Source organism: Scyliorhinus canicula, chromosome 9 (assembly GCF_902713615.1).
Source record: "Scyliorhinus canicula chromosome 9, sScyCan1.1, whole genome shotgun sequence".
Taxonomy (NCBI): domain Eukaryota; kingdom Metazoa; phylum Chordata; class Chondrichthyes; order Carcharhiniformes; family Scyliorhinidae; genus Scyliorhinus; species Scyliorhinus canicula.
Window position 1 is genome coordinate 134,219,988 of NC_052154.1, and position 15,873 is coordinate 134,235,860.

The 15,873-nt window shown below is 44.9% G+C and overlaps 1 protein-coding gene across 2 annotated transcripts in view; it reads left to right on the forward strand.

Moving 5' to 3' along the window:
* LOC119971722 (spexin-like) overlaps window positions 1–15,873 on the forward strand; it is a 97,199-nt gene that overhangs the window by 71,661 nt on the left and 9,665 nt on the right. The window contains exons 1-3 of one of the 2 annotated variants that reach the window (XM_038807665.1): window positions 9,221–9,454; window positions 11,583–11,660; window positions 11,747–11,804. In XM_038807665.1, coding sequence (XP_038663593.1) covers window positions 9,449–9,454; window positions 11,583–11,660; window positions 11,747–11,804 — 142 coding nt within the window. In that variant the 5' untranslated portion in view covers window positions 9,221–9,448. Of the gene's footprint in view, window positions 1–9,220; window positions 9,455–11,582; window positions 11,661–11,746; window positions 11,805–15,873 lie in introns of those variants that run through there. The other variant, XM_038807666.1, reaches the window with a different exon arrangement.

Sequence of the window (15,873 nt, forward strand, 5' to 3'; positions counted from 1 at the left end):
ACCACACAGCCCACCCCCTGGCCACCCCCCCCCCCCCCCACCACTCTCCCTAGTCCTAGCAGAAGCTCCCCGCACAGCGGCACGGATCTCAGCTGAGTGTGTCAGCGCTGGACACTGTCTGCAACCAGCACACCAGATTCCTGACCGCTGGAACCATACGTGGACCTTGCTGTTGGCTCCACTAGTGAATCATGGCTGTTTTTCTGGTCTCTGCCCTCCCTTTCAGATTTGGAAGCATGTGCTTCAGACTCGTTTGAGACAACATTCCATCAGCAGTTCGGCTGGTGGAACTCTCATTGTTGCATATGAAGTGGTACAATAGCTCAGAAGAAAGCCTGAGATTGTGGTTTCCAAGGATCCTCCTGACATTTTCTTCATGCCAGACATGAAAGCTTGGATAGATACCTTGGCTAGTCTGCGTGATGGTGTGTGGTAAGGCACAGTTCTAATGTGTTTAATACTGTTGAGACTGATGAAGTTTCGAAATTCAGCACTTGTGAATATGGTTCCATTGTCTGACACCATGATTTTAGGCAATCCATGAGTTGAAAAACATTGGTGTAAACTTCCAATGGTAGTATGCGATGTAGGTGACTTCACTTCAAATCACCATCCACTTAGAGTGTGCCCAGGAATGGACCAACATGGATCCATACTCAGATTTGTCTGGGAATCTTGTGCATGCCTTCATAAACAGCTATTGCATATTGATGGAGCCCATCTGATTGACGTAAAGTCCTGGACGATCTGAAGATGACTTGATTGCCACATGTGTGCAGTTGTTGGTATTCTTTACCTATTGGAAGTCAGCAAGCAATGCAAAACCAAGCCCCTGGTCACTGGATCTGACTGGCATTATCAGTGGAAAGGTTCATATACTTGCCAGCCTCATCAAACAAAGCACCAATTAGCAGTCTTATACATTTGCGTGCTGTCGATTATGATGCCCTGCAATTGTCTCCGGCAGTTGTACCCTGGAAGGATCCAGAGGCCGAGAAGTTGAGCGAGGTGATGACTTTGACAGCCATTGGTAAAGCATGACGTTACCAATGGCTCAGGCTTTTAAGGGCAGCATGGTAGCATTGTGGTTAGCACAATTGCTTCACAGCTCCAGGGTCCCAGGTTCGATTCCCGGTTTGGGTCACTGTGCGGAGTCTGCACATCCTCCCCGTGTGTGCGTGGGTTTCCTCCGGATGCTCCGGTTTCCTCCCACAGTCCAAAGATGTGCAGGTTAGGTGGATTGGCCATGATAAATTGCCTTAGTGTCCAAAATTGCCCTTAGTGTTGCATGGGGTCACTGGGTTCTGGGGATAGGGTGGAGGTGTAGGGTGCTCTTTCCAAGAGCCGGTGCAGACTCGATGGGCCGAGTGGCCTCCTTCTGCACTGTAAATTCTATGATAATCTATGATTAGGACAAAGGTTCGGCACAACATCGTGGGCCGAAGGGCCTGTTCTGTGCGTTTTTTTTCTATGACCATCCTGTCTACTTGAAAGCAGGTCTGATTCCATCAGACCATCACCCAAGGTGAGGCCCGGAGCTTCCTGACACTCTGTCATGACGAGGAAGATTATCCTCTGCATGTATGCCCTGTGGTGAGTGGGGCCGTCGGCAAGGTGCACCACCCTGTTGATTTTCTCGCTCCTGTGGAGCTTCAGGTATGTTAACAGCAGGCTGCTGCTGCTCCTGCTGGGTGTTTGTGGTGCTTCTACTCATCTCACTCATGTTAGAATGAAAGTAACACAGCTAAGCTGTACCGATGCTGATCTGATAGATTAGACCTATAAAGTGCAGGTCTGAAGTGCAAATCTCCAAAGTTTAAATAACACCACCAAAGTAATTGCTCAGTGCAAGTGAGTGCGAACAAAGCCTTTTTCACAGGTGTGAATGCAACTGTGAGGAGTCAGTACTTATTGGAATATTTTCCTGTCATGTCTTCACTGGCCTCAGTTACTGCTGTGTTCACACCTTGTTCAGACTGGTGAATTCCAGTAAGCCCAAAAAAGCTGTGACACAGTGAAGTTGCAAAAGGCCACTTTTGTTCTAATTGGGCAACCAACACATTGAAGTCGACAACTAGCTCTCCCGAAGGCATTGCATTATGATCTACTTAAGTTACGTTTGGAAACTGGTGGGTTGGAGTTGGCTTCCTGACACACTTGCATTTTTTCACCCACCAGCCCTACCGCCCCACCACTTGCACCTAAATCTACTTGCTCACCTAGGTTAAACCTTCCTGTCACCACAGAGAGGAAAGTAACGGCAACAGAAGAGGGAGACCAGTCACCAAAAAAGCATGGAATGGAATGAAAGATAGAAATACGGTAAAGAAACAGATTCACAAACAGACACATACAGATACAGGGAAAGTGAGTAACAAGACACGGGAGAATGAGAAAAAAATAGATAAAATATGAGTTGCCGAAATACAGAAATTTAGAGGAAGGTAAAGAAAAGTGCCAGAAAGGCATTCACAGGGAAAAAACAAATAACATAAACAGTGGTCAAGGGAAAGACACAGAAACAGAGAAAGACATATCGAAAAATGGCAGGCAATAGTGAGGATGATGGAAATGTACTTTTTAATTAACAACATTCTAACAGAAGCGGAAAACCTTCAGGAGTTCGAGTAACTGAACATTAAAAGGGTGAATTCCATCCAGATTCTCTTGCTATTTGTCAGGTGTTTCCACTTCTAAAGAATTGTATGCTGTGAAATAGACACATCCTTCAGTTCTTGGCCCACAATGATATGTGGTTTATATGGTTTACAGGCTCTGGTAGATCGAGCCTCCGAAACTTCATTGCAGATTCACAAGATACTCACTATTTCCACTGTCTCAAACCCAGAGTGAAAACAAACAGACAAACAAACAAACTCTTGGATCTTTCATTGCTCGATATTATAAAGCAGAAATGTAAAATGTACAATCCCACCCCCACAAATGTTCACTCCGTGAACTGAGTGAAGAAATTGCTGCACTCCTATGGCAAACTGTCAGGCATTTTCATGACTTGACCAACCCATACTGTCAGGGTCAAGGATTGTTCTCATGAGTTGGGGGAAAGGCCACTGAGCAGTGCTGTCTAGACCAGAAGACCCCAGATTTCAGCCAAGTTTTTAATGTGTTGGCTGAGTTTAGCCCAGGGGCAACTTGAAAATCTCTACAGTTTGTGTCAAAAATTGTATGCTTATGAAGTGAAAGGTCAGTTAGAATTTCCAATCCTGATCGGCAAACAATTTCTGTCTGAAGTGGCAAATGTACGTATGCTGGGTGAAGATGGGGTTAGAAAATATTGTTTTTGTAAATTCACCACTCTGTCTTAGAATTCCCCCTATACCAAAAAGGGCCAATATTCTAAATGGTGAACAGGGATTCTCACTCCCTGACTCCGATGCAGGCTTCAGTGGGTGCCATTCAGGTCAAACTATATTTCCAAGTTATTCCCCGGTATAACCCATACCTTCACCGAAGAATTTTACCTACTTAACCCTTAATAGCATCGATGTCCTGGGTCCTGCGTTATTAAGGAAGTGAAGTAAGCTAATAACCACTTTTTCAGGTTAAGTTATTTTATTATTATACTTTTCTTTTCTTTAAATTGCAAACACTTCTTTACAGAAAGGAAAAACGATTTGTGATTCTGGATGCTGCTGGTTTGTTGTAGGGACCTTCAGACTCTCTCTCTCTTGTAGTTCTCCTCCCCTTCTCTCCTGTTGCTGTTTCTCTGTTTTCTCTGTTCTCTGTGTTCTGTCCTCCCCATTGCTGCTGGTTGCTGAGAGAATATCTTTCTGACAAAGTGTATATTTTTCATTACACTTCCTTAGATTGGGCCAATTTTATTTCAACCTTGCCCTTCATGGCCTGAGCTTTCTTGGGATCAATAACTCTCCCATCAAGTATGTGTACCCAGAATCTGAACAATCTTGTCTTTACAGTTTACAGCTTCACAGATCATTTTCCCTGCAGTCTCAGTGGGTAGCTTCACCCAAATTTCCTCTGTATTATCAATTGGTTTTAATATCTTTATTTTCTAAAGCTCCTTCTTCAAGGTATTTAACATTCTACACATCATTATTTCTGCATATGACCTTGTGTGATCGCCAGGCACTAGGACCCTGCGGAGCCATGCAGTTTCAATTTCAAAGTCTGCAAAGCAGCTGACTGCTGCCTGCTGTTTATAACTTCCAATTTATGTGAAAATCGGCTTTACAAAATACAACATTTTTTTAAAAATACAAACATTAAAGGAAATTCACAATTCCGTATTAGACATACACACACACATTCATCCACTCAGATCTTGGACCTCTATTCTGTAGGATTTCACAAATCCTTATTAAACACACACATACACATTTATCCACTGAGATCTTGGACCTCTATTCTGTAGGGTTTTAGTTATTCTTAACAAAATTTTGAGACCCCTCCATGCGGTTAAGTTTCACTTCTGCAGGAGTTTTTTTTTGCCTCTGTTAAGCTTTTCTACTTTTGTTTCATTGTTTCAACTCTCTTGACCATGTTTCAGAGCAAGAGGATTATTCTCATTGCCATTTTTTGGAATTCAAGTTCTGTTCCTAGTTGTCCCTTTCAGTTGCAATCTGAAATTAAGGATAAGTACCCTTTCTGGGCCCTATCCAAGGCTGACTAAGGCACTATCTTCCTGTTTTAGTTAAAGGTCGATTGGTTATTGGTCTCTGAATTCTAGGTGTCCCCATTTTCCAGAAAATTTTCCGCACAATCTGCCTTACTCTAAGGATGATTTATTTTTTGGCCTCCTTTTACCAGTAATGGATGCAAGATTTTTAGTGCTGTCACCAAGATGTCTTGCAGACTTTCACTCAGGGTCAGCATCTTCTAGTCTGCTGATTCACACCCAACCTGAGTTTCAGTCCCCTCGATCCACAGAATATCCTTTCCAGACTAAACTCGGCAGGTAAAGTCTGACTCACACATAGACCAGAAACGTCTAATATTCTAGCCTTTGTGCCGGTTAGAAACTTCTAATATTCCAACTGTTTCTTGGGAACTAGAAACTTCTAATATTCTAGCCCCTACTCTAGCCCCCATTCTGCTCAGCTAGAAACTTCTAATATTCCAGCCTCGCTTTACCTAGAAACTTCTAATATTCTAGGCCTCCACGCTGGATGCCATGGAGAAAGCAAAAAAACAGGCTGGGCGTAATTATGGGCTCGAGCCCCACGTTGGGCGCCATGTTTTTGTAAATTCACCACTCTGTCTTAGAATTCCCCCTATACCAAAAAGGGCCAATATTCTAAATGGTGAACAGGGATTCTCACTCCCTGACTCCGATGCAGGCTTCAGTGGGTGCCATTCAGGTCAAACTATATTTCCAAGTTATTCCCCGGTATAACCCATACCTTCACCGAAGAATTTTACCTACTTAACCCTTAATAGCATCGATGTCCTGGGTCCTGCGTTATTAAGGAAGTGAAGTAAGCTAATAACCACTTTTTCAGGTTAAGTTATTTTATTATTATACTTTTCTTTTCTTTAAATTGCAAACACTTCTTTACAGAAAGGAAAAACGATTTGTGATTCTGGATGCTGCTGGTTTGTTGTAGGGACCTTCAGACTCTCTCTCTCTTGTAGTTCTCCTCCCATTCTCTCCTGTTGCTGTATCTCTGTTTTCTCTGTTCTCTGTGTTCTGTCCTCCCCATTGCTGCTGGTTGCTGCTGCTGGTACACTTCCTTAGATTGGGCCAATTTTATTTCAACCTTGCCCTTCATGGCCTGAGCTTTCTTGGGATCAATAACTCTCCCATCAAGTTAGTGCTCCCCATTCAATACCCTGTCTACTCTTTCAGGATCCTTGAAGAGGATAAACCCAAATCCTCGCGAACGCCCAGTCACAGGATCCATTTTAATTAAGCAGTCTACAATCTCTCCACATCCAGAAAAGCAGTCCCTTAAATCTTTCTTACTTGTTTCCCAGCTGAGTCCACCAACAAACCTCTTCCTTCTCATTCTCCTCATTCTTGCTGCCGTTTCTTTGAGCCTTCCACCTCCTTGAGGGGAGCGGAGCTCCCCCGGGCCGTGCCCCGACCGCCAGCTGTTGCTGCTTCGCGTTCTGCTCTTCTCCTGATGGCTGCTGCCTCGCACGTGGGGGGAGGGGGCGAGGGGAGCCCGCGCTTAGTGCTTTTTGGCGGGAGAGATCGGGTCCTCCGATAGGGGATGGGCTACGGGGCTTAAAGGGGCATGGTGGGACACAACCAGGCCAATGGGTCCCCCTCTATTCAGTACATCACAATGTTTCAACAGCACAAAGAAATCTATGCAAACTCTCTTTTTTATTTTTCCCTTTCTCCTGCTGCAGGTTGTAATAACAATTCTGACAGACTGAAATTGACTGCATTTTTTGACAGAAGAGCTGGCCACAGTTTCTGCTCTTTTCAGCTGCCACCAACCTCTTGTGGGATCTTTCCCTGCACTCTCCCAGACCAGATATTGGCAGACCTCTATGTTTCAAATGACACATTCTGTATTTTCCAGAACAATATCTTGATGTTTCCTCTCCGTTATGTATATTTTACAATCCCGATAGAGACCGCTAACTTTTACAAATAAATTAATCTAGTGACTGACAGAAATAACCAATGGACAAGATTTCAAGTTTTAAGACTTTTACTGTAACACACAAACTAGGGTTTTAAAGTTGTAAAACTCAAACATTACATTTTGAAATTAATTCATGGGATGTGGACACCTTCGGCTAGGCCAGCGTTTATTGCCCATCCTTAATTGTCTTGAGAAGCTGGCGGTGGGCTGCATTTTCGAACTGCTGCAGTCTATGTGGTGTAGGTACACCCAAAGTGCTGGTAGGGAGGGGGTTCCAGGATTTTGACCCAGTGACAGTGAAGGAACGCTGATGTATTTCCAAGTCAGGATGGTGGGTGATTTGGAGGGGAACTTTCAGGTGATAGTGTTCCCTTGCCTCTGCTGCCTTTGTGCTTCTAAATGGTAGTGATCATGGGTTTGGAAGTTAGAGCTTGAACCGTCCTCAACTAATTCATATAATATAAAAGCAAATTACTGCGGATACTGGAATCTGAAACAAAAACAAAAAAATGCTGGAAAACCTCAGCAGGTCCAACAGCATCTGTGGAGAGAGAACGGAGCTAATGCTTTGAATCTGGATGATGCTTCTCAAGCATTGACGAAAAGTAATCCAGACTGGAAAGTCAGCTCTGTTCTCCCTCAACTAATTCAGATTCACTGACTAAACACAGAATGGGGACCAAATATAGGATGCCACCGCTTTGAATGGTTTCTTCAACATCAGGCAGGGCAGTTACAAAGTGAGCCATTTGGACGAGAGAAAAGATTTTGCTTTTGAGTAGGACATATCCAAGCAGAGGCCAAATGTGCCAATTTGTCCACATAGAGCATAGTTAGACCATGAAAGTCTTTCACGATTAAATAAATTGCAGCATTTTTGATAGTTTTTCTTGTAAGTGAAGAGTATTTTAGTGCATTTCCAGATTGGCACAGGCTGGGAGGGCCGAAGGGCCTGTTCCTGTGCTGTAATTTTCTTTGTTCTTTAATTGAACCACCAGCACTTTGGGATACACCTCTCATTCATTTTAGTTCATTGTTAGAGGTTGGAGGGCTGGGCGAGTGTTCCTGAAGTGTGTAAATTAGCTGATGGCATTATTTGAAGGATAGCAGTGAAATCCCCTGGTGTCTTGTTCATCATTAATCCCTCTAACAACATCAAAACATTGATGTGTGTGGGGCTTTGCTGTGCCAAATTTCCAGCTGAGTTTCCCATATTAAAACAGTGACTGGACACCATGGGCGGTCCCGGACTCCTTTTCTCTTTTTCTCCTTTGTTTTTTGTTTCCACCGTGGGAGGGTTTGTTTTATTGGATGCATATATTGACAGGTGGGCCGTTGTTTGGGGTGGTGGGAGGATGGGATCGATGTTATTGTTAAGGGGATTGATTTTGTATTTGTTACCGTTTACTGTCTGTGGGTGGGGTGTAAATTTTGAAGGAAAATGTGAAAATGGAGAATAAAAACATTTTTTAAAAAGTGACTAGACTTCAAAAATATTTGGCTCTAAAGTGCTTTGAGAAATCCTGATGTCCTAAAATGCCCCTCATTGCTGCAAGTTAATTCTAAATTTAACCCCAGCCTTCCTTATTCCTTCTATGTGGGATGGCACAGTGGTTAGCACTACTGCCTCATAGCGCCAGGGATCCGGGTTTAATTCCCGCCTTGGGTCACTGTCTGTGTGGAGTTTATACGTTCCCCCCGTGTTTCCGTGTGTTTCCTCTGGGTGCTCTGATTTCCTCCCACAGTCCAAAAATGTGTAGGTTGGGTGGATTGGCCATGATAAATTACCTCTTAGTGTTCGAAAGGTTCGTTGGGATTATTGAGTTACGGGGACAGGGTGGGTTGTGGGCCTCGGTTGGGTGTTCTTTGGAGGGGTCAGTGCAGGCTCAATGGGCTGACTGGCCACCTTCTGCACTGCAGTGATTCTATGATTCGAGGCGCATATATCAAAAATATGCAGTTGAGAACCAATCTATAGGTAGGGCTGTATTTTAATCTATAAACTGGTCAACAAATTAGAAGTCGGCGTTTCTATCAAAGGTTGTCAACAGATATATGTGGTATTGAATCTATATACCTTTTGGCATAGCCTTATTCGGAATATTTATGCTTTTATTCAAGTCGTTGTGTATATTAACTAATCTAATATGGAATTCTCTGTGTGACATACTTAGGGGAAATTTAATGTAATTGTTTTATATGTTCTGTCAATCTAACATTTATATCTCCTAATGCAGCCTGCTACATAAAGAGGTAAATCAATAAATCCACCAATTGTTATAATCAGATGTGTAGATATATCAAATCTAATTACTGAACGCGTGTGTACCTACTTGAGTCGATCCGTTTATTTTAAGCTCTACTGTTCAATTACTTAATTCGGTATACTCATCTGGATAACTTCATTTCATTCAGATTCACGAACATTTTTAACCACCTGTTCTGCAGGTCTACCCACTATCGATGGGTCTCTGAGCTTTCTCATCTATCAACCCATGTACCTGAACGCAAATAAACGCTAACAGGATCATGTCTCACTTGCCTCTTCCGAGACATGTGGCAAACTCCAGTCAAATTGAATTAACCCCTTTGCATTGGCTGTGTCAGGGCTGGCGATGACGTCCTTGCACTGAAGTTGAGATGGTTTATAGAGGGAAGGGAGTTCGCCTCCCCTTGTCCTCTCGAGTGCTAGAGAGACAGGGATACCTGTGGCTTCAGGAATCTTGCCAGAGCACTGCGACCCAGCGGGCTGAAGACTGCAGCAGGCGATGTGTGTTTGAGGAAAGTGAATGAATCGCATTGTTTCCAGAGGGAGAAATTGGCAACTTGTAAAGGGACATTGCTAAAAAAAAGCGATTAACGCATCTAGTATGATGGTAAGAAAATAAAAGATTTATTTTGAATTAACTTTGATACAGAAACGTGGTAAGGCAGGAGGGCAGGTTAAGTTTAATTTAAAGGCTTGTGAATGAAAGGTTACTGATCTAAAATGACTCCAGGAATTGCTGAACTCAGTTGACACAGCATTTCTTAGGCAGTGCAGTGCAAATAGGTGGGATGTCCCGTTGGATGGGATGTCAAACTCGGGCCTTGGAAATCTCAATGCAACATTCAAATAAGAGCAAAAACAGCTCCTGCCAAACAGCTCAGCTAAGATCAGCAGGTCCAAATTAAATCATCTTACTCGATCTATGTGATGCTTTGTTGCTAGTTTTGCTCCAGAGCAACATTCACTACACTAAAAACATGTAATTGTGTGCAGACTTTTGAGGTGACTAGGCACTTTATAAATGCAATTTTTAAAAAGTTTGCTCTAATATGACTCTCAGTTACAATCCTTTTGCTATGGAGTGCACAGGACACATCCAATTTACAGCATCAACTTAGATGACATCAGGACATGCAGTATTGTTGTTCCAAATGTGAGTGATCTGGTATCAAATATATATTATAAATGTACAGAACTGACACCGGAGCTTGACAGGGCATGCTGTCAATCTTAGCAATGAAATGCTGAGACAGATGGTGTAATATTTGAAGCTAATGCGATGTTATGATGTAAAAATGGTCACTTCAAAACAGTTGATACATTCCAAAGAAATTGGTAGAATGTTAACTACATTAAGCTCACATTGAGAGATGCAGTAAGATGTAAGTTTTGTTTTCAAATGCACTCTTTTCATTTATAAATGAATAGCATTATAGTGTAAGTTATGTGAAATAGCACCAACATGCTACTTGCAAGTGAGGCTGTGACAAAACTCTCAAATACCTGTTTTTTCCACAAAAGACAGGGTTTGCTGACTCTCGCAAATGGTGGTACTGCTGCTGAAAGTAATAGTGAATGGGTTAGTTGTGGCTGTGGGGAAGCTGCTGTGATTTCTTTAAGGCAACTATGCAATGCAGTTTTGCACCAATGCAATGCAGTTTTAGCCTTGCAACACTTTAATTGGTCTCATTTAGTCGCGTTGCAAAACAAGATAATGCAGTGTCACATCAGACTATCTGGAAATTCTGAAAGCTTCATTTTAATTTAATTTCAGAGTTGAAAAATGAAATTAAAATCGCTTATTGTCACAAGTAGGCTTCAAATGAAGTTACTGTGAAAAGCCCCTAGTCGCCACATTCCGGCGCCTGTTCGGGGAGGCTGTTAGCATATATAAGCTTTTTATTGCTTTATATTTTCATCCCTTATTAATTTCTTTTGTCTATGCTGCAGATATTGAACTTTTTGGATATTCTTTAACCCAAGTCTATCTTAGTTAAGGTGAACTGGGGCAGCTATTGAAAATAAGAGAGTGTGGAAAAAAGCTCATTAGGTCTGGCAGCATCTGTAGAGAAAGATACAGAGTCGACATTTCGAGTTCGAAATGATTTCTTCAGGACAGAGTTTTATTTCAGATTTTCAGCATCCACAACATTTTGGTTTTAAGCCACTGGAGCATAATCATTGACCTCAGCGCCATGAGGTTGTGGGGAAATCTGCTCATGTTTTCATTCCTGATTTGTAGTAGTGACCTTTTCCGGAAAAGACATGCCGTGTGTATGGATATTAGGTGAGCAACAGGGTAGGTTCAGCTAAATAACCTCCCCACTGTCAAATAACAAGCTGGCACCTACTGCCATGGCTCACATATGAAAAGTGGTCCCTGTAAGTGGGTATCAGATGGCTGTTTACATTGCTAGAAATAAACCAGAGCATCAATCACAGGTAGCAGTTTTCATCAATAGTCCCATCCAAAACATTAACCTAACCTTCTGTAGAATAGATTGGTGCTGGATGACTGGCACAGACACGATAGGCCGAAGGGCCTCTTTCTGTGCTGTAAAACTGGATGACTACGGCTCTCTTCGATATTGTTTAACCTGTTGTGCATTTGCCATTTTCAATAAGGTAACTGTTATTTTCTTCACTAGGGTGGCAATCTTTACAACACATAACAACGCATCTGGCAATCGACGGACACTATCTCATCTTATTTCTTTCCAATTCTTCCTCTGTAGATCGTTAAGATGGCAGCAATCTGCACTTATGCTTTCGTGATAATCTTTCTCGTTGTCGAATCCTGCTGCACTCCAAAGGTAAAGTTCTGAAACAAACTCTTAATTCTTGATATTTATCAATATACTTATTTATACTTTTCAAATGTGTTTCTTCTCTCCCCTAGAGCAGGGTTATTCCTAAAAGTTGGGGTCCACAGTCCATGCTATACCTTAAAGGACGGTGTAAGTAAAATATTAAAAAAATATATTTTATTGAAGTATTTGTAATTTTCACAGTTTAACAATTTAACATTTCTTAAACAACCGAGTGGTCCGACACATGCAACAACATTAAAATAACATCCCCTCCGACCCTCCCGTCCTATCTGCTGATTACCCGTATATTAAGTTCCCTGTCTTTGTTTTACACTACCATGCCCCCCCCCCCCCCCCCCCCCCCCACTTTGCCCTCCCCTCCTTACTGCTGACTTTCAATTTTCCTTAACAAAGTCGATGAACGGCTGCCATCTCTGAGCGAACCCCTGGGTTGAACCTCTCAAGGCGAACTTAATTTTTCCAGATTGAGAAACCCTGCCATGTCGCTGACCCACATTCCTGATTTTGGAGGCTCCGAGTCCCTCCATCCCAGCAAAATCCATCTCCGGGCCACCAGGGAGGAGAAGGCCAGAACATCGGCCTCCCTCCCCTCCCCTGGGACCCGGGATCTTCCAATACCCCAAATATTGTAATTTCCGGACTCGGAATCACCCTCCCTTCCAGGATCTCTGACATGACGTCTGCAAATTCCTGCCGGAATCCCCTCAACTTTAGGCACGCCCAGAATATATGTACATGATTTGCTGGGCTTCCCCCACAGCGTCCGCACCTATCCTCCACTTCCTCAAAAAACCTACTCATCTGGGCTACCGTCATGTGGGCCCTAAGAACCACCTTGAACTGGATCAGGCTAAGCCTGGCACACAACGAGGATGAATTAACTCTCCTCAAAGCCTTTTCCCATAGTCCGACTTCCAGCTCCCCTCCCAACTCTTCCTCCCACTTCCTCTTCACCTCTCTGACTGGGACTCCTTCCCACTCCATCAATTCCTTGTATATCTCCGAGACCCTCCCCTCCCCAACTCCCGTTTTTGACATCACCTTATCCTGTAGTCCCCTCAGGGGGAGGCGAGGAAAGCTTGGAACCAGCCTCCGAACAAAGTCCCGTACCTGCAGGTACCAAAATCCTTTCCCACCCGGCAACTCAAACTCTCCTCCAATGCCTCCAGTCTCGGGAAACCCTCCTGAATGAAGAGATCCTCAAATCTCTCAATCCTTGCCCGCTGCCACCTCCTAAAGCCCCCATCCAGCCCCCCTAGAGCAAAACAGTGATTATCACAAATCGATGACCACACTGATGCCCCCTCCAGTCCAATGTGCTGTCTCCATTGCCCCCACACTCCCAGGGCTGCCACCACCACCGGGATTGTGGAGTGAGCCAGCGAGAATGGCAGGGGCACAGTTAGTAAAGCCCCCAAGCTCGTGCCCTTACAAGTTGCCACCTCTACTCACTCCCAAACCGACCCCTACCCCACTACTTCCTGACCGCTCAAATTCTTCCAGTGTCTCCATAATTCCAGCCATCCCATCCCCCCCCCCCCCCACTGATCTGTGATATAAAGGAGTAAATCGTCCGCGTAGAGTGAGACCCTATGCTCCAACCCCCCTCTCATTATCCCCTGCAAACAGCAGTGGGGTGAGCCTTCCACCTTGTCTTGTCCCCCTACAAAGACTAAAATATTCTGACTGGATCCAGTTGGTTCTTACATTCACCACTGGAGCCTGGTATAGCAACCGGACCAATCCACAATCCCTGTCCGAACCCAAACCTGCCTAGAATATCCTATAGGTAGTTCCACTCCACCCAGTCAAAGGCCTTTTCTGCATCCATGGCTACTACAACCTCAACCTCGCGCCCCTGTGCTGGCATCATTATAACATTTAAGAGCCATCTAATGTTGAACGTTAGGTGCCTATCCTTCACAAATCCCATCTGATCCTCCCCGATTACCTCTGGGACACAGTCCTCTATACACGTGGCCAAGATCTTTGCCAGCAATTTAGTGTCTACGTTCAAAAGGCAGATCGGCCTATATGATCCACAGCTCTCTGGGTCCTTATCCTACTTCAAAAGGAGAGAGATTGATGCTTGTGATAACGTTGGGGGGGAGCACTCCCAACTCCTTTGACTCAGTAAAAGCCTTAACCAGGAGCGGCCCCAGTGACCCAGAAAACGTTTTGTAGAACTCCACCCGGTATCCATCAGGTCCCGGGGCCTTACCCAATTGCATCGCCCCCAATCCGTCTATCACCTCCTCAAGCCCAATTAGGCCCCCCAGGCCTTCCACAAGCTCCTCATCTACCTTCGGGTACTTTAGCCCCCCGAGAAATCGCTTCATATCCTCCTCCCCGGCTGGGAGTTCTGATTTATAAACTCAACTATAGAATTCACGAAACACATCATTTACCGCCCCTGGGTTCACCACCACCTTCCCCCTCATATCCTTTACCCTCCCAATTTCCCTCGCCGCCTCCTGTTTCCTCAGCTGATGATCTAACATCCTACTAGCTTCCTCCCCATATTCGTACATCACCCCTTTTACCCTCCTCAGCTGCCCCTCTGCCTTACCTGTGGACAGGAGCCCAAATTCCATTTGAAGTCTCTGACGCTCCTTCAGGAGCTCCTCATCCGGAGACTCCGCATATCTCCTGTCCACCTGTAAATTTCCCCTACCAGCCTGTCCAACTCTGCCCGTTCAGTCTTCTCCATGTAGGCCCGAAACGAGATTAATTCCCCTCTGTTAACCGCCTTCAGTGCTTCCCAAACCACCCTTGCCGTGGTCTCACCCGTGCCGTTGCTCTTTATGTACCCTCGGATGGCCTCCCTCACCCGCTCACAGATCTCATCCTCCGCTAGCAGCCCTACATCTAACCTCCATTGCGGATGTTGGGTCTTTCCTGTGCTTACCGGTAGACCTATCCAGTGTGGGGCGTGATCCAACAGCATGATTACTGAATACTCAGTGTCCTCCACTCCCGCTAACAGCATTTTTCCAAGTATGAAAAAGTCTATCCTGGAATACACCTTGTGCACATGGGAATAAAATGAAAAATCCATGCTCCTTGGCCTCCCGAAACTCCACAGATCCACCCCCCCCCCCCCCCCCCTCCCCATGTGCTCCATGAACCTCCGCTGCTCTTTCGCCATTGCTGACACCTTTCCCGACCTGGAAGTCGACCGGTCTAGAACCATGTTAAAATCTCCCCCCATAATCAGCTTGTGCAAGTCCAGGTCCGGAATCTTCCCCAGCACCCTCCTGACAAACACGACATCATCCCAGTTTGAGGCGTATATATTCACCAACACCACAGCCATTCCCTCCAGCTTCCCACTAACCATAATAAATCTATCCCCCGGGTCTGCCTCTATCTATCCCACCTCGAATGACACCTTTTTGTTAACCAGAATTGCCACCTCCCTTGTTTTAAAGTCCAATCCCGAATGAAACACCTGCCTGTCCCAACACTTCTTCAACCTAACTTGGTCTCCCAGCTTCAAATGTGTCTCTTGCAACATGGCCACATCTGCCTTCAGCTGCCTCAAGTGTGCAAACACACGGGCCCTTTTGACCGGCCCATGCAGCCCACGTGTGTTCCACGTGGCGAGCCTCATCAGGGGGCACTCTACCCCCTCTCCTGTCGATCAACCATGACCTTTCCCAGGCCAGCCCCTTGGCCCGTGCCTCACCTGCCCCCCCCCCCGGCAGCTACCGTCATCCACTCTCCTCCTCCAACACCTTGAAAGTCCCCTCCTCATCAGCAGTCTATCCCCCACCGCCCTCCCCCCCATTCACCCCGCTACATTGAACTTCAGCTCACCCCCCACTTTGCTTCTGTGGACTAGCCTTCCCAGCTAGCCTGGCAGGTCCCGCCTCTGACACCGAGCATCCTCCCACCTGCTGGTTCCCAGAGTATGAAAGGAGAAAGTAAAGCAAGAAGCCTCAGTCAAATGGTATATGGCAATCATTTTCTGTGATTGTGGCTGATTTTCCTAATAATTTCCTCAGTCATTTGGTCAAACCAAGCAAGGCAATCCAGAATTGACCACCGCCTTCTCCTGTATTAATACGTTTCAGTGGTGCTTGAACACTTAAGTTACATTTTCCTGACAAGTATTGACCCCAGTGGCGCTGTTATTAAAGCTCCCAGTAATGGTTTAAACCTATTACTGCTGAGGCATTATACCAATTATTGT